The sequence below is a fragment of the Sporothrix schenckii genome, assembly GCF_000961545.1.
Source record: "Sporothrix schenckii 1099-18 chromosome Unknown Cont45, whole genome shotgun sequence".
NCBI classification, from domain to species: domain Eukaryota; kingdom Fungi; phylum Ascomycota; class Sordariomycetes; order Ophiostomatales; family Ophiostomataceae; genus Sporothrix; species Sporothrix schenckii.
In genome coordinates this window covers 144180-168605 of record NW_015971146.1, presented here as the reverse complement: position 1 = coordinate 168605, position 24426 = coordinate 144180, and the positions used below count along the sequence as shown (strand labels likewise).

The 24426-nt window shown below is 52.6% G+C and overlaps 8 protein-coding genes across 8 annotated transcripts; 6 read left to right on the top strand and 2 right to left on the bottom strand.

Annotated features, from left to right (window-relative positions):
* Positions 1-1975: 1975 nt before the first annotated feature.
* SPSK_00268 (Ino eighty subunit 2) lies at positions 1976-3488 on the bottom strand (the record flags this gene model as incomplete). Its single annotated transcript, XM_016727242.1, has 2 exons — positions 1976-2340; positions 2459-3488. 2 exons carry the CDS (start codon positions 3486-3488, stop codon positions 1976-1978), a joined length of 1395 nt encoding a protein of 464 aa, XP_016586610.1.
* Positions 3489-5034: 1546 nt separating this feature from the next.
* SPSK_00285 (peroxisomal membrane anchor) lies at positions 5035-6330 on the top strand (the record flags this gene model as incomplete). Its single annotated transcript, XM_016727259.1, has 1 exon — positions 5035-6330. The coding sequence occupies one exon, from the start codon at positions 5035-5037 to the stop codon at positions 6328-6330; it is 1296 nt and encodes a 431-aa protein (XP_016586609.1).
* A 141-nt stretch (positions 6331-6471) lies between these two features.
* SPSK_00202 (uncharacterized protein) lies at positions 6472-10794 on the bottom strand (the record flags this gene model as incomplete). Its single annotated transcript, XM_016727180.1, has 1 exon — positions 6472-10794. The coding sequence occupies one exon, from the start codon at positions 10792-10794 to the stop codon at positions 6472-6474; it is 4323 nt and encodes a 1440-aa protein (XP_016586608.1).
* A 1442-nt stretch (positions 10795-12236) lies between these two features.
* On the top strand, positions 12237-13031 carry SPSK_00321 (Rab family, other; the record flags this gene model as incomplete). Its single annotated transcript, XM_016727295.1, has 3 exons — positions 12237-12684; positions 12747-12827; positions 12898-13031. The coding sequence occupies 3 exons, from the start codon at positions 12237-12239 to the stop codon at positions 13029-13031; spliced, it is 663 nt and encodes a 220-aa protein (XP_016586607.1).
* A 764-nt stretch (positions 13032-13795) lies between these two features.
* On the top strand, positions 13796-14883 carry SPSK_00298 (ribosome biogenesis protein BRX1; the record flags this gene model as incomplete). The annotated part of the gene is made up of 3 exons (XM_016727272.1): positions 13796-13917; positions 13997-14214; positions 14285-14883. The coding sequence occupies 3 exons, from the start codon at positions 13796-13798 to the stop codon at positions 14881-14883; spliced, it is 939 nt and encodes a 312-aa protein (XP_016586606.1).
* Positions 14884-16188: 1305 nt separating this feature from the next.
* On the top strand, positions 16189-17579 carry SPSK_00277 (uncharacterized protein; the record flags this gene model as incomplete). The annotated part of the gene is made up of 2 exons (XM_016727251.1): positions 16189-17028; positions 17100-17579. 2 exons carry the CDS (start codon positions 16189-16191, stop codon positions 17577-17579), a joined length of 1320 nt encoding a protein of 439 aa, XP_016586605.1.
* Positions 17580-18844: 1265 nt separating this feature from the next.
* Positions 18845-21408, top strand: SPSK_00230 (histone deacetylase 6/10; the record flags this gene model as incomplete). Its single annotated transcript, XM_016727208.1, has 4 exons — positions 18845-20478; positions 20543-20606; positions 20675-21020; positions 21098-21408. The coding sequence occupies 4 exons, from the start codon at positions 18845-18847 to the stop codon at positions 21406-21408; spliced, it is 2355 nt and encodes a 784-aa protein (XP_016586604.1).
* A 793-nt stretch (positions 21409-22201) lies between these two features.
* Positions 22202-24266, top strand: SPSK_00241 (uncharacterized protein; the record flags this gene model as incomplete). Its single annotated transcript, XM_016727218.1, has 3 exons — positions 22202-22230; positions 22318-22791; positions 22904-24266. 3 exons carry the CDS (start codon positions 22202-22204, stop codon positions 24264-24266), a joined length of 1866 nt encoding a protein of 621 aa, XP_016586603.1.
* Positions 24267-24426: the final 160 nt, after the last annotated feature.

Below are 24426 nucleotides of genomic sequence, written 5' to 3'. Positions count from 1 at the left end.
CCAGTGCTTGGTCGCGCGCAGATTGATCCACAGGACGGGAGCGTCAAGCTGCGCAGCTGGCTGGGGTGTTGTGGCTGATTCAGGGCGAACAGTTGGAGAGGGGATGTCTTGGCGAAGGGATAAAGACGGTGAATTGTGTGTACTTGTGTGTACTTTGTGTGGGAAGAGAGGTAGGGTAACGTGAACGATGGGAGGAAAAGAATTGCGATCCAAGGGACGACGGGACCAAGAAGACGAAAAGAAAAACAGACGCAAGTGGGGATGTGAAAGAAGAGCCAAAAAGGAAGGGGAAAACGATGGGCGAGGCCCAAACTGGCGTCGCCAAGTTCGAGACCCTAGCCACCATGCCGGTATGCGGAAGGAGGGGGAGACTTAACGACGAAAAAGGGAACGAACCAACCACAAGTGTGCATTGGACTGAAAGGAAAAAGAAGAGGCCGTAAAGAATACGAGGGCAAGAACGCTACGCTGAACGACAATGGGAAGGAAACGGCAACAAGAAGACGAGAGGCCAAGATGGGAAAGAGCAAGGCAGCAAGAAAATTAAAGCATTGAACAAGTCACGTACGCATACGGAGGACAGACACGAGACACAAAAGAAGCAAGCAAGAACGAAAGAATGCTGTAACAGAAACTTACACGCATCAGCCAAGCCATTGCCCAGGCGTGTTATGCCCTCGCCAAGTCCGGCGCCGTCCATTGCGTCGATATCATCATAGACGGCGTCCACGCCAGAGTCGCCTTCCTCGGCGTCAGGGGACAGCATGATGATGGGCCCAGTGTCAGTGGGCTGTTGTGGCGGTTGGTTGTCTGGCAGGCAAGGTTTTTTTGTGTGGCAAATGAAAGGACAAAAGGGACGATAGGGGCGAGGGACGGACACCGACAACGCAAGCCGTCTCTGTGCACAACAGGAGGGGGAATGGGGCGATGCACGACAATACGGAGTACTATACGGCGTCAGCAGGAGCGAGAACAAAGGAACAAACGTTGGGTTGAGAGGTTTGGTTTGTTATTTGAGACACTGACGCCTGGGGTTAGTAGGTCCGTGATGTTTCTTCTCGCTTTTCTCTCACTCGTTTTTTTTGTCTCTGCTTTCGTTAGTGGGTGAAAAATTCGGGTGATCAAATGGTCTGGCCCAAGCGGCCCGCCCACTATTATAGGGGAATGAGCAACGGAGAAAGCCGACCCAGACAAACTCCAACTCCGAATGCCTCTCCAAGCACGACAGGACTGTAATGAAAATAAAAAGGCAACACAAGACCAACTCACTGCCTGACCCTGTCAGAACCATAAACAGCGGAGAAGAGCCTGGCCAAAAGCCCGTTCTCGTCTGCAGTTTTTCTTACGTCGGCTGACGGCCAGAGTTATCAAGTTGGAGAAGTCAGCCCCAAGCACCGTGGACGAATGGGAACTGTAGGCTGACTTGCATACATCTGTCATTGCCTGTTCACTTAGTAGCGATTGTTTACGAACTGCGTCTGGATTACCATTGTGCGGCGAAAGCTCGTTCTACTCCATATTGCTCCCAAGTGTCGACTCCAACCACAAGTCTGCCTCATTGCGTCTCTTTTGGTGTGCGATGCAACTGTAGAATACGACTACCCCTGTCTATTTTTGCCTAGTGTCACACTTGCAGATGAGGTGCCAACTGGTCTGCCGCCGGTAAGAATTCGAACCTTGCGGACGGGGGAGCATTACTAAGGAAACTCCGTGCAATGTTCGCTGAAAACCAAAACGTGCCAGGTCCGATTCGAAGATCGCGACACTACGGCTAACAAAAGTTGCATATGGAAAATGACCAGATACGCATGTGTCAATGCCCTGTATATTATGCCAAAAAGTACTCCATCGCAATACAATAAAACCAGTAGAACAATGGAAAGAAGTGCCCAAAGTAGTGACCTGCAGTGCCGTCGAAACTGAGTCGAGTCTGGTATTCTCACGCGCAAGCCAATACTGGCCCCGTCGTAATCAGCTATGACACCTCCTCGACCATCTTCTGCGGTACCGCCCTGCTGCCGGCCGGCGGGGGGCCAAACAGCGCTCCCACGGGCCCGTCCAAGACCTCATTCTTAACACCCACGCGGTTGCCCTGCTTGTTGCTGGTCCACCGGATGAACATCGCTGCGGAACGCCCAGATCCATCGGCCGCGCCCTCTTCGTCGTCGGCCTGTGCGTTCTTCTTCGTTGTCTTTGGCGCCTGACGCTTGAGCAGCTTATTGATCGTCTCGGCCTTGACTTCTTCGTTGCGCTTGTCGCTGAGGTTGCGACGTCTCCGCGCCATCTCCTGCCGCCGCATACTTAGTTCCTCCGCTGTAAATACCTTCTTCACTTGGACCTCTGCACAGAACTTCCGTTAGCTTCTGGCCGACAGAGGGGGTGGGGGGTATAAAAATAATAAAATAAAATAAAAAGGCCATTCCTGGGGCTGGCACTTGTGGTGTACGATGCAACTTACCATCGGACAGCTTCATATATTCCTGTGGTGTCTCCTCGAAACGAGCACGTTGCCGGCGCGTCATTTTGGTCAGGTCGGGGGTTCCATCGCGGCTCCCATCACCGTCTTCGCCGTCGCTTTCGCCCTCGGCATCCTGCTGATCGTCGTCGTCGTCGTCGTCGTCGTCTTCGTCGTCTTCGTCTTCATCATCCTCATCGCCCTCAGCATCCTCTTCATCACCTGCCACCATCTCTGTCTCGCCTTCGACATTGCCCTCGTCATCGTCTTCACCTTCGGCGTCCTCGTCGCCCGCTACCTCGACAGAATCGTTAATCTCGCCTTCAGGCACGCTCTCACTTTCGCTGAGCTCTTCGTCATCGTCATCATCGTCCTCTTCTTCCTCCTCTTCTTCTTCGTCCTCGTCATCGTTTGCACGGCCCCTCTTTCTGCCGGAGCCGCTTGCTGCCGATACCCGCTTGTTGATGGCAGGCTTAGCCTTGGCCGCTGCAACTTCTGCCTTTGCCTTTGTGCTTCCCGGCGTTAGCGGCTTCGACACCGTAATTGCAGGGATAGAGTCCATATCAACATCGCCTTCGGCGTCCTCGTCGCGCAAGTCATCTGCGTCGCCTTCGGCGTCGATGTCCATGTCTTCCGCCTCGCCCTCGGCATCCATCTCGACATCGCTTGCGCCAACGCGAATCTCATCCTTCTGCTCTTCTTCCTCATCCTCCTCCTCCTCGTCATCGTCGTCGCTCGACTCGGACTCGATGTAGCGCTTCTTCGGTCCGCGGGTCGGCCGGCGGCTATGAATGACATCGTGGCTTTCGGATCGATCACGGTGGTCTGTCACGCCATTGCTCTTCTTGAGCCGCTTCGCAGTACTGGAGACGCGAACAGACGAAAGGTTGGATTCGGCCGAAGGCGCGCGCGCGGTGGCCCGGCTATCGCCTCCCCTCCTTGATCGTGACGGCATTGTGGTGTCTCTATCGGCCATGTCAGTAATTGCCACAGACGCGAGTCGGGCCGCAGTTCTTCGCGGTCGGGATGCCATAGTATGCGAATTGATATGAACACGCAAAAAAATGTCAACCGGGCAGTGTAGATGAGAGAATCTGCTAAGGAAGCCGCCTTTTCGACATTGGGTGGAAGGTTATGGTGCAGGGCAAGAACGGCTACTATAGAAACCGGAAGGAAAAGGCAGTGAGGCCAGAAAGGGGATCAAATGCATGCCCAGGTGAAAACGACAAAAGAGCAAACTGCGACTCCGAGTTGGAGGGGTGGGGCAACGGCCGTGAGATAGGCGTAACTGCCGCTGGTTGTAAAGCAATATGATAGGGGCCAAATGAAGGAGCAACGACGAGGGAACAGGCACAGAATAATACGTCCGATATGTCCCAATATTCCACAAAATGGATAAGAGCATAAGAGGGCGGTCTGTTTCCAAGACGGGCCCCAGTGGAACGCCAGTTCAGTGCACTCGTTCGTTTGTGCAACGACGCGCTGGTAGTGAGAGCATTCGTGCATCGACATTCAGCCAATTGCTCATTTCTCCCTCAACACGCCTGGCTCTTTGATGTCCTGCCGTACGTCGCAAGCCATTTCGAAACAACGAAGATCCGCATCACATTGCATACGTACGACCATGGGATACAGGAGAGCCATACAGCCCGAACAGACGTAGGAAAGGAAAGGTAGAGGGAAAGCGAAAATAACGTGACCGAAGGTGCAAAGGTAAAAGCATCTGGCTGTGACACTGTCACCAACCGTCGTTACTAGTACAGGCGAAATTGGAGTACAGAGCGAGACTTGAACAGCAATGGGATGGACGTCTCACCAGAAAGAATGAAAAGGAGCGAGTCTGTTCCGTAGGTATCAACCCAGAGTCGACAGTTCACCAAGGCAGGTAAACTTGGGTTTGCGCTTACCCCTGCTTGATTTCAACCGTTCATAAGAGGCCTGTAAACGTCTAGAGGCAGTACCGGAGTGACCGCAGGGCTCTGAATGGTCCAATGGCAGTCTAACTGTTCAATTGACGGAAATATAACATCAATGGCTTGGTTATCGACGTATGAAGCTGGATGCACGCATGCGTTGCTTGGCTTGATTTGAATGGCCCAGATGGTGGTAATATCGCTTGTGCCGTTAGACTGCCCCGATTGGGATTTCTTTGGGATATGCGCTGGTTGGATTTGCTCTTCTGACGTGTGACGCGCAATGTGTTTTTCGAGACTTGAGCGTGTTCGATTTCGAGATTCGGGCTGTTGGAGACCTGCTCCTCATCCAAAGCCCACGTCGTCCAGAAAGCTAAACTAGCACAGGGCATTTTGGGACCTTCTTAACACCTAAGATATCAGGCAGAAACTGCGCGCCTTCCCCAAACTTTCGACTTTCGGGAACGCCCCACAACCAATGGGGCCCAGTCTGCATCCCAGCACAGCACAAGCCTCCGCAAGCCGAGGCTACAGCTGCAGCCAAAATACAATCATCTCGGCCGTGCCCCTGCCAAATAAAGCACCGCGTGCCAAACAAATACTTCGCATCTTCCTTTCATCTCTAGCAACACAAATTCTACCTCAGACACGTCGCAATCGACAGCCATGGCCGACTCCGATCCAAAAGACCGCCCCATACCGTCGGCGCCCCAGGAAAGCATTGCAGAGTCGGCAAACGATGTTTCCGCGACACATCCTGAAACGGCACCATCTCAAGAGGAATCGCCGTCCTTCGACGCAGCCAGTCATGTGAGCGCTGATGGCGAATCCGAAGCGAATCCAGCCTCCCCGCTGACTGAACCGTCACCGCCGACCCTAGAGCAAGCCCGCATCTTCCTTCGCGATAAGACCGTGCAACACGAATCGCGACCACGTAAAGCCGCCTTCCTAGCCAGCAAAGGCCTGGCATCCAAAGAAATCGACCAGCTGTTGGCCGAAGAGGATGGGCCGGCTGCCACGACAGAAGTTGCGGTGACGCCGCAAGAAAGCAGGGGCCCTTCGGCCGAACAGACGCCCTCTCGGCCCCCGATTGTCACATACCCAGAGTTCATGGCACGTCCGCCACAGCCACCACCACTCGTAACCCCCAAAGTCTTCCTCGGTGCTCTCTACGGCAGTGCCGCGGTCTCGTCGCTTCTCTATGTGACAGCGCGCCTCGTCCTTGCGCCCATGGTTGACACTCTTACCGAAGCGCGCGCCGAGCTGCACGATACTGCTGCAACCAATCTGACCCGCCTTCTCGGCCAGCTCGAGACGGTCGTGTCTCGAGTGCCCGAGGCCGCCAAGGCCAGCAGAGACAGCGGTGCGCCAGCTCGGTCTTCTCTTGCTACTGCCTCTACACTAGCAGACGACGACGGTGCTTCTACCGCCGAAACCAGCGGCTCATATGATGACCCGACGGAAGTGTTCCACCGTGACATTGGCGTGCAGACGTCGCTGCCTCCAAGCCCGAACTTGGCACCAAAGGTCACTATGGACTCTACCGTGCCATCGACGTCCACATCGTTGAATGCACCGGCCGCGGACTCTGCAAACGAACCCTCGCAGAGCTACTACCAAGCCGAGCGACTATCTAACTTGGTAGTGTCGGTTCGTAGCTTGAGTCAGGGATGGGCCGGTCCTTCGGATGTGCTTTCTGAGATTCAGACGACGGTTGATGTGTTCCGCGAAGACGTTGATAAGCTGTCACGCCCTCCTGCATATGCGTATGGAGGCGGCTTTGGCAGTAGTATATACGGCTACGGAAGCAGTATTTCCACAATCGGCAGTTCCAGCAAATACCCTGGCTACGTGACTACGACGCGGAACGAGCCCGATGACGAGATTCGCAAGGCCAAGGAGAATATCCGGCGGGTGAAGGGCGCGTTGCTTACGACACGAACATTCCCAACCGCACGGTGAAGTTTCCTCCAGTTAAGGGTTCACGACCGGGGCCCATCAAACAGCAGCAGTCTTAAAATTGTACAATAATACTGGGCAACTGGGCCAGCCTTGATTGCCCCCAGATAGTGCATATTACCATTCCTATATTATTTTCGGTAGTCATTCAGTGGTACCAACTTTGAACGTTTTGAAGAAGCCTTCCCAGCTGTCAACGCGAATGTGGTCGTATCCACGACCCTCATCGACTTGTTCACGATACCACTCTGTTGTAGGACGATACTCAAACTCCATCTTTGTCGCTCGTGGATTTTTCATCCTCGCTTGCCGTGTAGCATCGTAAAAGCGGTTGCGACATTTGGAAGATCCGATATGCCGCATCCGCTCACCTCTCGGTGCATGAAAAACAATGTTCGTATTGTCTCTTTTCCCCTTCGCGTCCGTCATGTCCTTGACGTTCTCACTTTCAACGAATCCTTCCTCCCTTGGATCGTCAACCATCAGCACCTCTCTATAGCCTTTAGCTTCGAGATACTTATGGGCCGAGGGCACGACGTTCTTAATATCGCGTGCCATGTGATCCAGATACTCCATAGTCGCGTCGAGCTCGTTCATGGGCGAAGAAATGAGCTTCTTGTATTCTTTTCGTCTGCAGGGCTCGCCCCCGATGTATATGCGACTAAGTGGTAATTCTTTGTTTTTTTGAGGACCGAACTCTCGGACGTAATCAACCACCGCGCGTTGTCCAGCAGTCAAATCCCTTGTCTCGTGGAGCATATCTCGGCCTTGAAACTTGTCCTTCGCTCGGGGATCCCAGAAAATCAGCTCCGTTTTTTTGAAAGGCTGCAAGTGCGGTAGTTGAGGGCGGTATATGACCAAAAACGGATGTCTTGGCAATGAGGAATTGTCTCTGTGCCCCATATGTAGCTTGTCGCTCGAGTCGTCGGTCAAGTAAAAGAATCCAATGTAAGTTCGAACCTTGGAGTTGATGAACGGCCACGTAAAAGAAAACCAGTCACGTATCGTGTGTAGTCTTGCATGCAAAGAACCAGATCGGAAGGCCTCGTCTGAATTCTTCCACCAAACGGCAAAGCCGTATAATTTCCAAAAACTGCCATCTATGTTGGAATTCATCAAATGATCAGTAAAGGCACCCGGAGAGTCATTGGGAAATCGTCGGCTTCGGAGGGCCTGCAGCGACAGCTGCGGCTGGTCCTCGGATAAAATTGAATGTGGCGAGTTCCCTGTATCGGAGGGTCGGGCTACCGATTCCACCTTCTCATTTATTCGCTGTTTCGCAACATCCGGGTCAGCAACCGTTTCTGGGTCGAAGTTGGGCAACGTAATCGTGCGTATTGCGAGTCCCGAATGATTGTACTTCAGTGCCATATCAGTGCCCACAACTTGAAATAGTCGGTACTGGTCAAGACGCGATAATGGCCACCACCCAAACCAGTTGACAAGACTTTGTTCGTCGTTCCAATCAATGGCATTGTCAGCGAAAGCAATAGGAAGAAAAAATTCTGTCTCGGGAGTTTCGCAAATCTCATCGGCCAGAAGGCACGTTTCATAGCGAAGGTGGCAATCCACTTCTTTATCAACATCTCCTGTTGAAGCGGAAACCTCTCTGCGATTCGAGCCCCCCTTTTTAGCCCTGTCGCCGAGACGTTCGTTCCGCTCCCGGTCCTTTTCCTCCGCAACGGAGCGGAGGAAAGCACATATATCCCATGCAGTTACCAGTGTCACGAGTATGTCGCCGGCTCGGTGAGCATTGGAAACCCATCGAAAGAGGTCATATGTGCGGCGTGGTTCAGACACAATAAAGCTTGGTGTAATGAAAATAGCCAGCCCGTGAGGAAATAGCTGCGTCCAGTTAAATTTCCCAAAATTCATCAGCTTTTCGCCCCGTCCATTAGCATCTGGCTCGTCGAGGTCATATTGTCCTCCAGAGGAAAATACCGGTGGTGAGAGAACAGACTGAGACAGTGCCCAAAATTTACAGGCCCTGTTCTCTGCAGAAACAAGACTATAGAGATCGGGAAACCGGCGGATAGCGTCTAGAACTAGTTCGTGAACAACGACCGCTCCGTCATCCGAATCCAAGATGATTTTGTCACGGAACGCCATCCAAGCTCCTGCAATCGAGCTATCGAAGATTGCACAGTTGGGATCCCTGGCACGTACCCAGAGAGCCAGTTGTCGCATGTTGGGAGACAGCGAGGGTGGGAATGCCAGAAAAATATTTTTTCTGATCTTTTCTGATTCCTTGCGGCGAGGAAATAGGCGAGAATATAAGCCAGGGTCCAACCCACTGAACACTTTCATAAGATGCTCCCTCTCGCCCACATTCGGTGAAATGTTAACTCCACAAGCAGCAACATTGGGAGGTCGCAGAAAACATGATCCGTCGAAATATGTTTTGAACACGACATATCGAAGAGGCGCAGCTGTTTGTCCGGCCTCGGGAATAGGGAAGCCGAACTTTTCCTCATTCCAATACTGGCATCGTGTGGGATACAGCAAAATTGCAAACATGGGCCTGAGAAGAAAGAGGCCGGAATTCATCACCATCAGCCTCTGACCTATATTGTCCAAGCTCTCGCTGCTGGGTGTTGTCTGCGAGCTTGCGTTGACGTCACCGGAAAACATGTTTCTTTCTCGAATGCCCCCCAGTTGCTGTAGGAGCGTATCTGCTAGGCAAGAATAATCGAAACGTAAAACATTGTTCCCAAACACCTCGTCTAGAAGAAGTTCAGAGCTCTGAGGTTCTGCCATAACACTGAAGACAGCTTCCACGGGTACTTTTTGCGACCCTGATAGAAGTTTCACGGGTCGGTCGGGCATTGGTATCGCTACCTTCCCGAGTCCAGCGTCCACAGCTACGCTGCCGTCGTCGTCGTCGTCATTATGGTCTGTAGTAACAAAAGCTACTGCTGGTGGTGATGTTAACCGGGTGCGGTTGGGGGACGGCGAATTGCCGTCGCCGCTTGGATCAGAAAAGTGAACGGACTTTTTCGGTTTGGGCACAGCTCCTTGGGGCCGATTTGTGGTAAGGATAGATCGTGATGCACCTTTTCCCGGCTCCACAATCGAGATGGGATCCAAACCTGGACTAAATGGAGGAGGTTCATCAGTCACATTGCCTTCGCGGGTCACTACTTTCGCTGAAGAAGTAGTTGCGATAGGGGGTCCCTGGGAGATGGGGAAGAGACCAGACAGCAGCGATGGTTTTATGATACCATCCACTTTGTCTCTCTCAAGTATCTCGGCTTGGCGAAGCGTGCGTCGCTTCGTAAAGAGTTGTTGGGGCTTCGAGGGATCAGACATGGCGGTAGCGAGATTGGCCCGGGTGCGGATCTTTTTGCCGCTGATGAAAGCATTACCTGCCGCTTGGGGTGTCGTTGCAGATCTCCGCGCCGAAAAAGATTTTGGGTTTGGGGGAGCTGTTTCCAAGGTCTCCGTCACTTTACTTGAGGAGATCGTCCCTTTGTTTGTCGGTACCCTGGACTCTTTTAGAGTCCGCCCCGAGGGCCGTGGGTTGGATATGCGATGAACGGCTTCCGACAGCCCCGTAGTGACTTTCGCGGTATCTGGCGTACTGGCTTTCGTTTCACCGTCTATGGACTTCCGCTTATCGTTTCGTTTCGACTTTCCTTCAAGGATAACCGACGCTGCCAGAGATGTAGTAACCCGGTTTGTTGGACGCGATGGGCCAGCCTCAACAGCATTTTTGTGTTTGGAGTGCAATTTCGGAGAAGTGTCAGCTTTGTCCTTTGTTAAAACGGTCTCCTTCGTTTTCTTCTTCTTTTTCTTCGTTGACTTTAACGCAGCCGGGGTTGAGATGTCGTTTAGTACAACAAGATCGTCGTCATAATCGTTGGTAAGTTCTGTAAGCTGCAAATAAACACCATTCACGATTTCCGTTTCCGTTGTGCTGGGTGCATCCGCAACAGAGGAGAGTGCGGCTTCAGCCGTAGCAGTACCTGCAATACCTGCATCGACTTGATCCGCAGCAGACTCTCTCAGAGTCGCCTCGTCCCTTTCCAGAAACGGATATGTCTCAGGCAAGCCACGTCTTATCCGCTTCATATTTCGGCGACGATGCCTGTTGTTTCTTTTTGCGAGAGCCCCGAAATACAAGTCGAGATCAAAAGGCTCGTAGTCCGGCCGCTTCCTTTTCTCCTCCCACATATCGGTAAGCAATTCAGGACCCATGTTCTCCTCGGGCTCCCATGTACACTTCTCAAGTGGATAATTGGCCCATCTCACGAGATACTTCGTGCCGCCATCCATGTTGTCATCCTGTGCCAGAATGTCCTCCACAGTATACTCTGCGTCCGGGTCTTCCGAGTCATATGGAGTCGACGTGACTGAGATACTGTCGTCGCTGTCGTCTGTTGTGACACTGACAGATTGCTCGGCTTTTGTGCTTGTTTCGGTACCCGAGTCTGCCAAGTTGTATTTGATAGCCGTGTCGCGTGCCATTGTTGATTTGGATTCGGCTTTGCCCCCCAGCAATGCTAGTCCGCTCATGGAAGCTTATAAGCTGCCTCAAATTCTAGGAAATTGATGCAGTGAAAGTTAAATATTGACCAGATGTCTTTGGGCCACAGTAGCTCTACACGTAATATGGACGAGATTCTAACCCTCTGTTGATTTTTGTCCGGTGTCGTGCATAAAACAAAACGACAATAAAACACACAATGAGATTTTGCACCTCATGAAATGGCAGGAGGAATGATTGTTTTGACTTGATCTTGACGGTGCACGTGCTTGAGCAAAGCGTGTATGGGCTTAACGCAAAAGAGAAATACGTATCGTACTAAAGGAGCAAAAAATGAAACTGCAGCCTTGCTGAGGAGGCAGCTTTGAGCATCCCAGCGTATTACGGCATATCAAGAGATCGCCCCGGCATCAAAATTTCCGAAAATACGAACGAATGAGCAACGGAAGATAAAGTCGCCGGCTATGATTAAAGTATCAAATTACTTTGGCCAGTAAATTTCGAAGACCTTCGGTCTCGTTTCGAAAAGGAACAGCTGTTATTTACTTAAGCGATCGTTAACTTGACGCCCCACCAGAACTATCGTTCGTGGTGGGGCGTATCAAGCGACTGACATCCCCTCGTGAACAAGGGGTGTTTTGGCTGCCCACTATCTCATCTAACTAGTCCAGCGACCCCTAATTCAGCGACAAAGTGGCCCATAAATGTTCCCCGGAGTGCGTGGCATAGAATTCTGTTGCCTGCAGGCTGCTGATTATATAGCATTAGCACTGAAGCGCCTTGTAAAATAGCACCCTTCAGCTTTGCGTTCTGGAGCCACCCAGCCCTGCCGAAAGCAACAGCAAACAAGCCCTTGCGGTCCAAACCTCTATTTCTCCTGCAAAGAAGCCGAACCTCACCACCGCTGGAACATCCACAATCCGCAATCTACCATTGCATTTTCAACCGCACTCCCTCCAACCCACCCTTCGCTTCATTCACGACCACGCCCGCGCGACCAACGTTGACGACCTTTGATCTCATCAAACTGCTTTACGAATAACAGCGACCATGGCCAACGACGAATATGATGTGAGCAGCACAACCCCTCCCTTTGCTTCCCCTAGATCCCTCGGTTTGCTCCACGCTTCGAAGGCGCCCCTTTTCCTACACTCCCACCGCCTTCCCTACTCCAACACGCGGTCAATGCATGTCGCGGTTGCATTCCAGGCTGCCGGCCATGTACGACCATACGACATTACGACGTGACGATTTTTGTTCGCTTTTGCTAACTCTGGATCGTGCAGTTCCTTTTCAAAGGTGAACCTACTTACCCCCAGACTGTTACATACAAAACGAGAACCATGACGAACCCATCTGATGACGTCGGATACATCGGCAGAGGACGGCGGGGCTGTGTCTAGAACTCGCGTCACGGCCTGCCATGACAGTTTGCCGTCCTGTGGACCTGGCGCTAACATTCTTTCTTCATACTCTTCCAGTCGTCCTAATCGGAGACTCAGGCGTCGGCAAGTCCAACCTGTTGAGCCGTTTCACTCGCAACGAGTTCAACCTGGACTCCAAGTCCACGATCGGCGTCGAATTTGCCACCCGCTCCATTCAGGTTGATTCCAAGACAATCAAGGCGCAAATCTGGGATACCGCTGGCCAGGAGAGGTACCGTGCCATCACCTCTGCTTACTACCGTGGCGCTGTTGGTGCGCTGCTTGTCTACGATATCAGCAAGCACCAGACCTACGAGAACGTCACACGGTGGCTAAAAGAGCTGCGAGACCATGCCGACGCAAACATTGTTATCATGCTGGTGGGAAACAAGAGCGATTTGCGGCACCTGCGTGCCGTTCCCACAGAGGAAGCAAAGGCTTTCGCAAGTATGTTATATCCTGAGCTCAAACGTGATGGGCTTCCCAGCGTTCGGTACTAACCGTAGCAGGCGAAAATCACCTGTCGTTTATTGAGACCTCGGCCCTTGACGCCAGCAATGTTGAGCTCGCGTTCCAGAACATCCTGACGGGTAAGTTACCACCTCTCTTTCCTTGCCCTGCCCTATGTTTGCCAATACTAATCCTGCCGCACACTTTCAGAGATCTACCGCATTGTTTCCAGCAAGGCTCTCGACAGCGGCGATGGTGCCCAGGCCACGATCGGCGCCGGCACCAACATTTCACTCAGCAAGCCTGCCGAGGACGCCTCAGGAAAGGGCGGCAAGTGCTGTTAAGCCCTTTCCTGATATTTACGGCGAGGGCGCACAGTGCTCACGGTCGACAATTTACGCCGGTCATGTTGGAAATTGGGCAACTGGGCATAGGAATGAGAATTTGATCCGTGGCGTACTGCGAGTTATCTGCTGGAGATGACGTGCATCCTATTATCTACCGTCTCTACCGAGCGGTTGGATTGGCTGACGAGAAAAGACAGCGCAGGGGCGTGTGTGGCCGCAACAAGCTGCCCGTTATGAGAGCGGTCTCGGTTGTCGCCATTTTTATGTCTGGTATTTTTTTTAAAACTCTTTCCGTTCATGTTTTTCTGTCTTTCCCTTCGCTTTTGACGTTCATTTCTCTTGTCAGGTTGGCTTCTGTTTTTGTTCCCTCTTTACATGCATACTGTTCTTTCGTGTCCGCTCTTCCAGTAATGGGGTAGAAAGTCAAAGCATCGGTTTATGATGAAATAGCCGTTAAAATATTAAGTTGCCAAGGATGTGACAAGGTTTTTCAAGGGTGACACTTTGTAATATGTAATCCCCGGTATGCAATTAAACCATGCACGTATATGGGAATAGTCTTGCTGACCGCTTTCCTTTAATGTACTAGCGTACTTTAGTCCTGCCGCCAAAAAGAAAAAAAGTTTAGCAGTAAAAAAAAACGGCGACAAAATACTACAGCACTGTACGACTCTGGAGCCTTGTTTCTGTCACTGGTAGACAAAATCGAAATACTTCCCAAACAACAGCCCTCTGACCTCCCACCCAGATAGTCGACCAAAATGGCTGCCGTGTACAAATCTTTGGCCAAGGTCAATGGCGAGAAAAACGACGCTCAGAGCGACGCTCGCAAGAAGAACCGCCAGCGCGTGCTGATTCTGTCTTCACGAGGCGTGACATACAGGTTCGTATTCCCAGAGAGGCCGAGAGGAGAGGCCGGTCGCATAGAGGAGCCAAAATGAAATACAGTCTAACCTGAGAAGACACCGTCACCTCATGAACGACCTCGCCGCAATGATGCCCCATGGCCGCAAAGACGTCAAATTCGACTCGAAGTCGAAGCTGTTCCAACTCAACGAACTAGCCGAGCTCTACAACTGCAAAAACACGCTGTTTTTCGAGGCGCGCAAGGGGAAGGATCTTTATATGTGGATGAGCAAGGTTCCCAACGGCCCGACGGTGAAGATGCATGTACAGAACCGTGAGTACTCAGACGCCATACCCTCCTGCCTCCTCAGCTAATTCCGACCGATGCTAACCGTCTGGCGTAGTGCACACAATGGAAGAGCTTCACTTCACCGGAAACTGTCTCAAGGGCTCTCGCCCGGTTCTTTCTTTCGACACTGCTTTCGACCAAGAGCCACACCTGCAACTCCTCAAGGAGCTCTTCCTTCACATCTTTGGCGTCCCACAAGGAGCGCGGCGCTCGAAGCCGTTTATCGACCACGTCATGGGCTTCACAATCACCGACGGAAAGGTGTGGGTGCGCAACTACCAGATCAACGAGGTAGAGGCCAGCAGAGTAGCAGCGGGTGCTGATTCTGATGAGGACGCGGCCAGCAGCAAGTCCAAGTCGAAGGATTCCAAGGACAGCAATATTGACCTTGTCGAGATTGGCCCCCGCTTTGTTCTGACGCCCATCGTCATCCAGGAAGGTTCGTTTGGTGGCCCAATCATCTACGAAAACAAGCAGTTTGTCTCGCCCAACCAGGTGCGCTCCGACCTGCGGAAGCAGAAATCTGAGCGACACAGCGACCGCACAGACCGGGAGCGCGAGCTTTTGGTCAAAAGAGATAACCTGGGCCTCCGGACAAACAATGAGGCAAAGATCAAGCGAAATAGTTTTGACGCCAAGTCCCTCTTTGCATGAGAGAATAGCTATGAAATAGAGGGCTGGGAAGTGGATGTCGGAGGTGGTGACATGTTGCAATGATAATTTTCTTCATGGCGTTTCCGAGGTTTATTGGCTTTAATTTTAAGATTTTCTGGTTGCTTTTCCCAGATAGAGGTTTAAAACAGCATACCCGGGTAGCAAATAATTTTGTCATTCAACGTGAAAGCCATACGCATGGGCGAAAGGCCCACGACACTCATACTTAATTTCATCCCATACGTGTCACGTGTACTATTTCGACTGAAGTGGTTCCGTCGGTTTCCTTAGGCAGCCCGCCGTAATTTAGTGTTCCCGTAGACGGCCGGACCCACACGACCCCAGCCAGAGCTCGTTTCGCCTCCAGCTCCAACGCGTGCTTTCCCCTTTCTCGCACAGCCGCCCTCGGCCCTTACTTCTTGTTTACCAAACAACTCTTGTAGTTATCCCATCACTCGTTTCTTTCAGCCATCTCTGCATCACTTCGTTTCGCCTCGTTCGAGACGGAGACCATCGTCCATCCACGCAACCGACTACCGCCTAGTTCTACCGCCTCGCTCCACAAACAATTCACATTCACGAATATGGCAGCCGCGCCTTTGCGCAACGTAGCCTTAACGGCATCACAAACAACAACAATTCCGACCTCAGTCAATATGACGAGCGTCAAGAAAACCAAACAAATCAACGACTTCAACACCGGCATCGTGTGCTTCCTAGATAGCCCCAACGGCGGGGTGCGCAATCTTTGAGTTGCAACACGAAGAAGACGGGTCGGACCTCTCGATTCACATACATCGAGACAAGCTCCGAACCGTGGGCGGCTTTTCCATCCCAGTTGCTCCTTGTCCCCTCGATCTACAATCGTGGGGAGAAACAATAATTCTGTTCCATTATCATCCGTCTATTGCTTTTAAACCCGACCTTTTACACATTGTTTCCCCCCATTTTATCTTTCAATTCATTTTACAGCCTCATCGCAACTTCCAACACGTTCAATCGACAATCCCGCACTGTGTGTTTCTTTCCGCGACTACCAAACTAGACATATTTTGGGTGGTTAGCATCGCTGCTATCTTGCAATTGGTGTCTTTCTCTTGTCTGTGACCACCACGGTAAATTGGGAGAACACTCCAGAAGAGCAAAGCGGAAACGGCATCCAACAACCGGCATCGAAGCACGCGACCAAGACGCCTAAGACTATATCACCAGTACGGTTCCGTGTGAATAATCTCATTTTTTTGTAAGACAATCCCTCTGTTTTCACAGGAGTTTTGCCACATCATTCAACTCTTGCCGGGCACAATGTCGCTCGCAGTTTGCATGTCGCCAAACCGGGCGGCACACTGCGCATCCGAAAGTCCATTTGGGAATCCTGCTGGCATAGGGAGCATTGGGTGTCTTCCACCTACGTCAGTCCCAACTGGCGCGGCGCAAGAGACAAAAACTGTCCTCGACAGGACACCGGTCGAGGTTTTAGTGGAAGTGTTTCAGCATCTGGACATGACGTCCGCCTTCAGCCTGGCTGCTACGAACAAGCGGTTCTCCGGTATATTTGCAGAAAATCGAACCTCAATCGTGCTACGGATAGCTCAGGAGGAATTCAGCCCATTCGACAGTCTACTTCAGGTTGTCAAGGCATCACCCGCCGATCTGATGATCCCGTGGGGTACGTGGCTGGACAAACGTATTCGCCGCCAAAACACAGTTCTCAGTCCGGGTGGCACGCTTCCGAGGCACTGCCCAGGCCATACCGCCGCCATAAAAATCTCGTGCGCAGAAGCAAGGGTTGAGAAGTCTGACATCAATCGACTTCTTTCGATTTGCCGTACCGTGCGAGGCTGGGAACGCATTTTCCCACAGCACCGCTTCAATGCGTCGCCGCTGATGACACGGAGCCTGACATCGCGGGAAAATTTTCGCCTGCGCCGGGCCCTCTATCACTGGATGCGCTACGCATATTATTTCCACGGGGACCTGGTGCGCCCCAACGTCTTCGTCCCGTCGGGAAGAGACATCCGTATCAACCAGCTCCGTTCATTGTCAAACAGCGAACTAGGCGAACTCAAGGATCTTTGGCGTACAGTTGAGGATATCATTGAGCTGACGATGTGTCCGTCGATTGCGAATGTACGCATCGGTGCTGTAAGTACTCATTCCACCAGCGCGACAAATTCCTCCTTTGTAAAGGGCTATCGCAGCTGACAATGTTGCAGGATTTTGAGCTCTCCGAGAAGGATGCCGCGCGTATTGGCTGGGGTGAGCAGCGCGAGAACCGCATCGTCGTTGCTACTATGAGCAAGTTGTCTCCCGATGAGCTGCTCTACTACATGGAGAATAGTCACAAGTTTACCAAGCTACGCCTGATCCAAGATATCCGTCAACGCCACCCGCATTTTGAGTTTGACACGGAGAGCCTCACTATTGCTCTGTCCTGTGTGATCCACGAACGCTGGCGCAGAATGCAGACGGAGTTTCCCGCAATGACGCAGCCATCGAGCGGCACCCTTTGCCTGCCAGTGTACACGCGGATGATGGGCCAGTGCCACGGCGGCATTCTCGACTGGGATGATCCGGCAATGGAGGCCTACTGCGCGCGTATCGGTGAAATGATAGGTCTCAACCTCGACTGGCGCCCAGAAGAGTCCTTCTTTCGTTCACGTCCCGAGATCCCTACAGGCCTCCTGAATCCATAAGATCACGAAAAATGATGAAGGATCCTCGTCAATGCGATGGCCCTGACTCGTGAGAGACCTCAATTAGAGGTTCCCATATTTACGCAGTCTTGTCAACGTTCCTGTATGCGGGAGCCTTCTGTGCCTTTTTTTATTTTTTATTTTTTTTTGCTACTTGGTCCGCAATACATAGAAGAAGATGTATAAACGTAAATAAAAATACTAGACCGATAAACCAATTGTGGACTCTTGTTATACAGCTCAGTGTTATATGTGCTTTCATCTGGCTTCCGGGGGCGATCTGAGAAAATATGTGTTTAGCGGCTCAGGATTGGCTACAGTGGCGTGCATCAGCATGGCCACTAACTCCCAACCTCACCAGGCTGTCTGGATACCCCAGCCAATTTAGGCCTGGGTTGCCGCCAGCCTTCCCACGCGCCTTCCCACTCCGACAGCACTCGTTGGTTTCCACTCGTCGCCAATTTCTAACGGAATTGCACAGGATCTAATCACCATCCCCAATCGGCCTTTGTTGGTTCAGCACAACAACCACAGTTCACCAGACCCCACACCTCTTGACGGCGGTCTGTGAAAAAGACACCCTTTCCGGACGCAATCTTTTGTCCACTGCTGTCTTACAATAACCAGACAGACCGTGTGCATTCGGCGCAGGAAGCATATATGAAAAGGCGAATGGCGGCCGCTTTCCCGTGTTCAAATTTCAAAGACTTCAAAGACTTCAAAGGCTTGATCCGCTTCGTCTCAACAAAAGACCTCGGTATGTTGCCCTTTCTTATTTTTGTGACGGGCTGTCAGTGGGTTTTAGCCCTTGACCGGCAGGCCTTCTCGTTGTTCTTTGGGACCAAGTAGGAGAGTTCTGCGTTCGCGAGAGGAGTTGCATCTCTCGCAGCCGGTGCTGCTTGTCGCAAGCGTGTCTTGCAAACAAAATGCTTTCCTCGATTTGAACCTCAGTTCTTTTTCAGATTCAATCAGCCATGAAAGCAGCCCCCGAGACACAAACTGCTCAATAGATGCTGACCTTCACAGCCCCGGAACGCGCACTGTCTTCGGCAGGTTTTTTTTGGCGCCCTCTTTGTGACCGATATTCACAAGAGGTAGAAGGCGAAATTCGTCTTCTGACGCTCTATAGTCCGTTAGAATTTCCTTGACGCGGGTCCCACAGGCACGCTGGGATCTTAGCTATCACAGGACTTCTTGTTTCCAGGGAGAGACTGGGCGTCTCTCCCTCATTTCCCTATCCTTCTCTGCTCGATACCTCTGGCGCAATGGCTGGTGCAGACAATGACGTACTGATGGATGGCATGGACCTGCCGCAGCCTCATCGTCCTATTTTCGGGCTGGCCGGTGCTGACACAAACGGGTTTGTGACCAAGTCGAATGGTAACAGCAATGGAAGCAGCAACGGCAACAACGGCGGGAGCAACGGCCGATCAGCCGCCGACGACGAGGATGAGGATGATGACCTAAACGATGAGGAAGACGATCCTATGGGCTACCCCGTTGACTTTAAGCGGCGCGGCCTTCTGCCAACGGGTTGCTGCTACGATGACCGCATGAAACTGCACGCCAATGCCGATTTTGGTGCAGGTCCTCACCACCCGGAGGATCCGGCACGTATTTCAGAGATCATGGGTGCCTTCAAGCGTGCTGGTCTTGTCTTCAGCGGATCTGATGCTGACCTCATCAAAATCATCCGCAACTGCCCGACAAAATACATGTGGCGCATTGCTGCGCGAGACGCGATAGAAGAGGAGATCCTGCTGGCACACCATCCCCGCCACTTCCACTGGGTTAAGGAATTATCTGAAAAGCCCACGTATGAGCTGCGCATGATTAGCAAAGTCATGGATGAGGGACGCGACTCCCTCTATGTCGGCTCCATGACGTACGAAGCATCGTTGCTGTCGGCCGGTGGTGCCATCGAAACGTGCAAGTCTGTTGTGCGTGGAGATGTCAAAAACGCATTTGCAATCATCCGACCTCCTGGCCATCATGCCGAGTATGACCAGCCCATGGGCTTCTGTTTGTTCAACAACGTGCCAATTGCCACCCGTGTCTGCCAGAAAGAATACCCCGACCTTTGTCGCAAAGTCCTCATCCTGGACTGGGATGTCCACCACGGAAATGGCATCCAGAACATGTTCTACAACGATCCAAATGTCCTGTACATCTCCTTACACGTCTATTTAGATGGCCAGTTTTATCCGGGCGCACCCAGCGACCCTTCCACACCCGACGGTAACATCGACAAATGCGGTGCCGACGCAGGCCTGGGCCGCAACATCAATATTGGCTGGGACCAGCAGGGAATGGGTGACGGCGAGTACATGGCAGCTTTCCAAAAGATTGTGATGCCTATCGCCAACGAGTTCAACCCTGACCTTGTCATTATCTCGGCTGGTTTTGATGCTGCTGCTGGAGACGAGCTGGGCGGTTGCTTTGTCACGCCAGAATGCTACGCGCACATGACGCACATGCTGATGTCTCTTGCATCTGGAAAGGTTGCTGTCTGCCTTGAAGGTGGCTACAATCTCGCGGCCATCTCGGCATCGGCCCTTGCGGTGGCCCGCACACTCATGGGCGAGCCGCCACCGAAGTTCGAGATCCCAAAGCTGCGCAAAGATGCCGCTAGACTTCTTGCCCGTGTCCAGGCTCACCAGGCCCCGTACTGGGAATGTATGCGACCGGGCGTCGTTGATGTGCCCGATCTACAGTCCCAGGGTGCGCTACGTCTACACGATGTCGTCCGCTCTTTCCAACGCCACATGTTGTCGGTAAAGCATGGCATGTTTCCACTCTTTATTCAGCGCAGCTCCATCTACAAGTCTTTCGAAGACCAGGTTCTTGTCACGCGCAGTTTAAGCACTACCAAAAAGATCATCGTCATAATACACGATCCGTATGTTCGGCAAAAGCATATATACTCATCCCAATCGAAACCCCAATCACTAATTCCTCTACAGGCCAGAACTCGTTGCACAACCCGATGTCTTGGACAACTCACTTGACTCCCACAACTCATGGATGGTATGTATATCCTCAGCCCAAATCTAGCTACTTTGTTGATTTCAAGCCACTAACTTGACTGCTTGAAGAACGATGGCGTTATGCCGTATATTGACTGGGCCATTGAGCAAGGCTTCGGTGTCATTGACATCAACGTCCCACACTACAGTAACCAACCGGAGGTGAGTTTTAACCGCTGCGATACAATTCACTATATCAGCATGGATACGGTGTACGCAGAATGGCTAACATCGAACCAGGACAACGAGTCTTTCATCCCACGGATAAATGAGGAAGTCATGCAGTCTCAGATCCAGGAGCTGGTTTGTTACATCTGGGATAACTACCTCCAAATCTCCGAGACTGCCCAGCAGATCTTCCTTCTTGGAGTTGGCAATGCCTATCTGGGCGTCAAGGTCCTCTTAGTCAACCGCGGTATGTACCTACTCAAACCCCGGCGTCGATCACGTCCCTTCCATTCCTACTTTGTGGCTGTTTCTAACCAACTCCAGACTGCAAATCTCGCATTGACGGTGTCGTTAACTTTGTCAACGGCAGCCTTCGGGCTGTCAAGAGCGACGCGGACCCAGACCTGACTCAATGGTACAAAACCCACTCACGCGTCTACGTTGGTGCCGATCATGCTTGCTGGCAGACCAGTGAGTTCACACGTAAGATCAGCAAACGCCGCTTTGGTGATGTTGTCCGCAGCCCGTTCATGGGCCTCAACCGCATGCTGAAGGAGCACGCCGACGATGCTCACGAGTGGATACTTGAGCGCCTGCCCGGAACCGAAGGCAACACTACCGAGGACGAGAGCTAGAGTCTCCAACGTAACGGGAAGCTTCGTGTTCGCCGTAAAGGCAAAACTCGTACTCGGCGTGGCAGAAAGGTCCAGCGCAATTAAATCAGGATTGTTTTTTGTTTTTTTCTGGTGTTACTTTAACTCTACTAGCTGTCTTCGCCTTTTTTTGGTCTTTTTTTTCTATTTTACACATAGTTGGACTGTTTCCGGACTTTTTATTATATGCGCTGTTTCAAAACAGGTCATTATTTTCTTGTTCTTTCGTGTCAATGATTCTACTTTAGTTCACGAGTTACAAGTACGGTACCTTACATAGGATACAAATATGTTACCTTCACAAACCACGAAACATACATCGCAAAAACAATACATACCGCAGCATCGAAAAGAAACGGATAATGCGCCCCCCCCCCCCCCCCAAAAAAAGTATCAGGTCGATATCGTTTGAGGGTACGGCATAGTAGTAAATAGTGCAATCACGTGACTAACTGCCGCATTACATAATTTTTGCGGCGATTCCAGTTTTGCTAACTTTGCCATCACTATCGCGATAAAACCTTTCCGCGTCACACCTTTGGACTAAAGTTGCGGCATCTTGCGTTTGCATTTTTGATCTTCTCCCTACGCGTCATTCAACTGATATCACCCCTGGATACCCTAAGCTTTTCATCATTATATTTTGAATCACCGATAATATTTTAATCGACACCGTTATTCGAGCCTACGACGACATATCCTTTCGAGCGCCATTGGCGCGACTGGCCCCTTTCTTTTTTTTGCAAGGGCATCACCACCCACCGAATAACCCAATATGGATAGGGATAGAAATAACGGACGAAGGTAAGTCGTTATACTGTCCCGTTTGTATGCTCTTTTGCGTGCAAGTGCATTAATGTTTCTATTAATGCTAACCGCGAGTCCTTGCAGATTCGACGACGGCGAGGTCACGCGCTACGGCGCAGGCGAATCATGGCGACCGTCTGCGAGAGAACGATCGCCCTGGCGAGAGAGGAGTCCAATTAGGGACCGGGAGCGCATACGTGACTGGGACGGCCGCGACAGCCGAGACCGGCGAGCATCGCCACCTCCCAGCAGCGATAGCTACATCCCTGGGAGATCGCCGCGACGGCCACGATCGCGTAGCATCGACCAATATAGGATATCAGAGCGTGCGCGAGAGTCTGAGAGATGGCGGCCAGTCGAGCGAAGCCGCAGCCGCCCCAGGAGCCCCGGTATGCGGCACATTGGCAATGGTAACGACATACGGCGAAGCCCGCCGCGACGGTTGTCCCCCAGATATGTCTCGCCACGTCGTGGCGGCGACGACCGCGGCAGGATACTGGACCGTGACCGCGGACGGTCTCCACCGCGAAGGGATGCACCCCCTCTGCGAGATATGAGGTATGTCCCATGCAGCTGCTAAGTACTTACCTGGCGCTTCTTATACTGACTGGCACTCAAGACGGCGGTCTCGAACACCTGACCGTGGCCCTAGGAACAGATCCACAACTAGACGCTCGCCGCCCCGATTTCGACCGCGCTCGCGTTCGTCAGAGCGACCGCTTGGTGACGACCGCATGGGCGGGCCTGTGCGACGCACCTCTCCTACAAGAGATTTCGGAATCTTTGCTGGCCAGCCACTTTCGGCTATTGGCTCGCGTTCTGGGTCTCGTCCCAGCTCGCCCCGGAGAAGCCCAGTGGGGCGGCAGCGCAACGATCGTTCCCGGCAGGCGTCGCAGACGCCTCGTTCACCTCATATGGGAGGCCTGGCAGGCGGCGGGCCCAATGCCCCGACTGGGTCTTCTTACAGCGTAGGTGGCGGCCGAGATGGCTATTTTGACTCACCCATGTCCCATTCTCAATTTGCGACGCCGGCTGTTCGATCTCCACCATCTGGTCCGGCCTCTCTCCGTCATCCGCAGAGCGGCCCCAACCAGAGCCGGAAAATGGCCCCCTCCCCAGGCCCGTCTACGCCGTTGGCTGGCCGCCCAGCCCAAGGACATGGCCGCGGCGAAGTGTCTCCTCTCTCAGCTTCAGGCCCGCCGACAGGTCCTCGAGGCTACGGCCAAGGTCGTTCTGGTGGTGCAGGCGCCGAGCGAAGCACCGGCAACAGCGGAAATTCCGGGATCGGCCCAGGTGGCCCGAATGGCCCATTCACGCCTCGCCAAGGAGGTCGCGGGAATGGACCATGGGTTCTTTCGGCCGGGTCTGGGCGCCGAATGAGCTCCGCAGGCCCGTCGCCAACTACGGGAGGGCCTAGTGGCGGCGGAGGCGGGGGCGGAGGCATCCCTACCGGGCCCCGTGCGGGACCGGGTGGCCCGCCTGGGTCATCTGCCAACGGGCCTGAAAGGCCCAGCGGCCGCCGTAGCCGCGGGGGCTCGCCATCCCTAGGTGGCGGATCGCGGCCATTCAACCCGCCCACAGGGCCAGCATCACAACAGCAGGGTAGTCAGCAGCAGTCCTCTGGCGCAGCGATGAATGGTGATCGAAACAACTACCACCGTGATCTGCGGGATCGTGACCGGGAACGGGACCGTGACCGGTCTGGTCGTGGGTCGTTGGCCATGTCTTCGTCGACACAATCGGTTGCGCAACAAGCCATGGCCAACATGCCGGTGCTTATACCGGGTGGAAAACTAGACCCGTTGTTGCACATGGGCATCCTGCCTGAGATCGTACCCCACTACCAGAGATTACGAGAGGAAGAGGAACGGCTTCGGTCGGAGTTGGACGTGAAACAGGACCGCCTCCGCAAACAACTGCGCTCATGGGATAAGATGGAACGTGAAGCGCGAGCATTTGAGCTGAAGAGTGAACTCAGCGAGAAGAGCCTCAAAACGATTGCGGGCGAAAGCATGGGTGGTGCTGCATTTTAAAGATACCTGTTACTTTTGGTTTCATTATCCCTGGTCAGAGGGTGAAGGGAGCTGTAATCTTTACATGTACCATAGTAATGTGCACGGCTTTTGAGACCACCAACCTGTCTAAATTACGAAAGGCTTTCTTGTCACAGTAGGTATCGCGAAGTTGGTCACC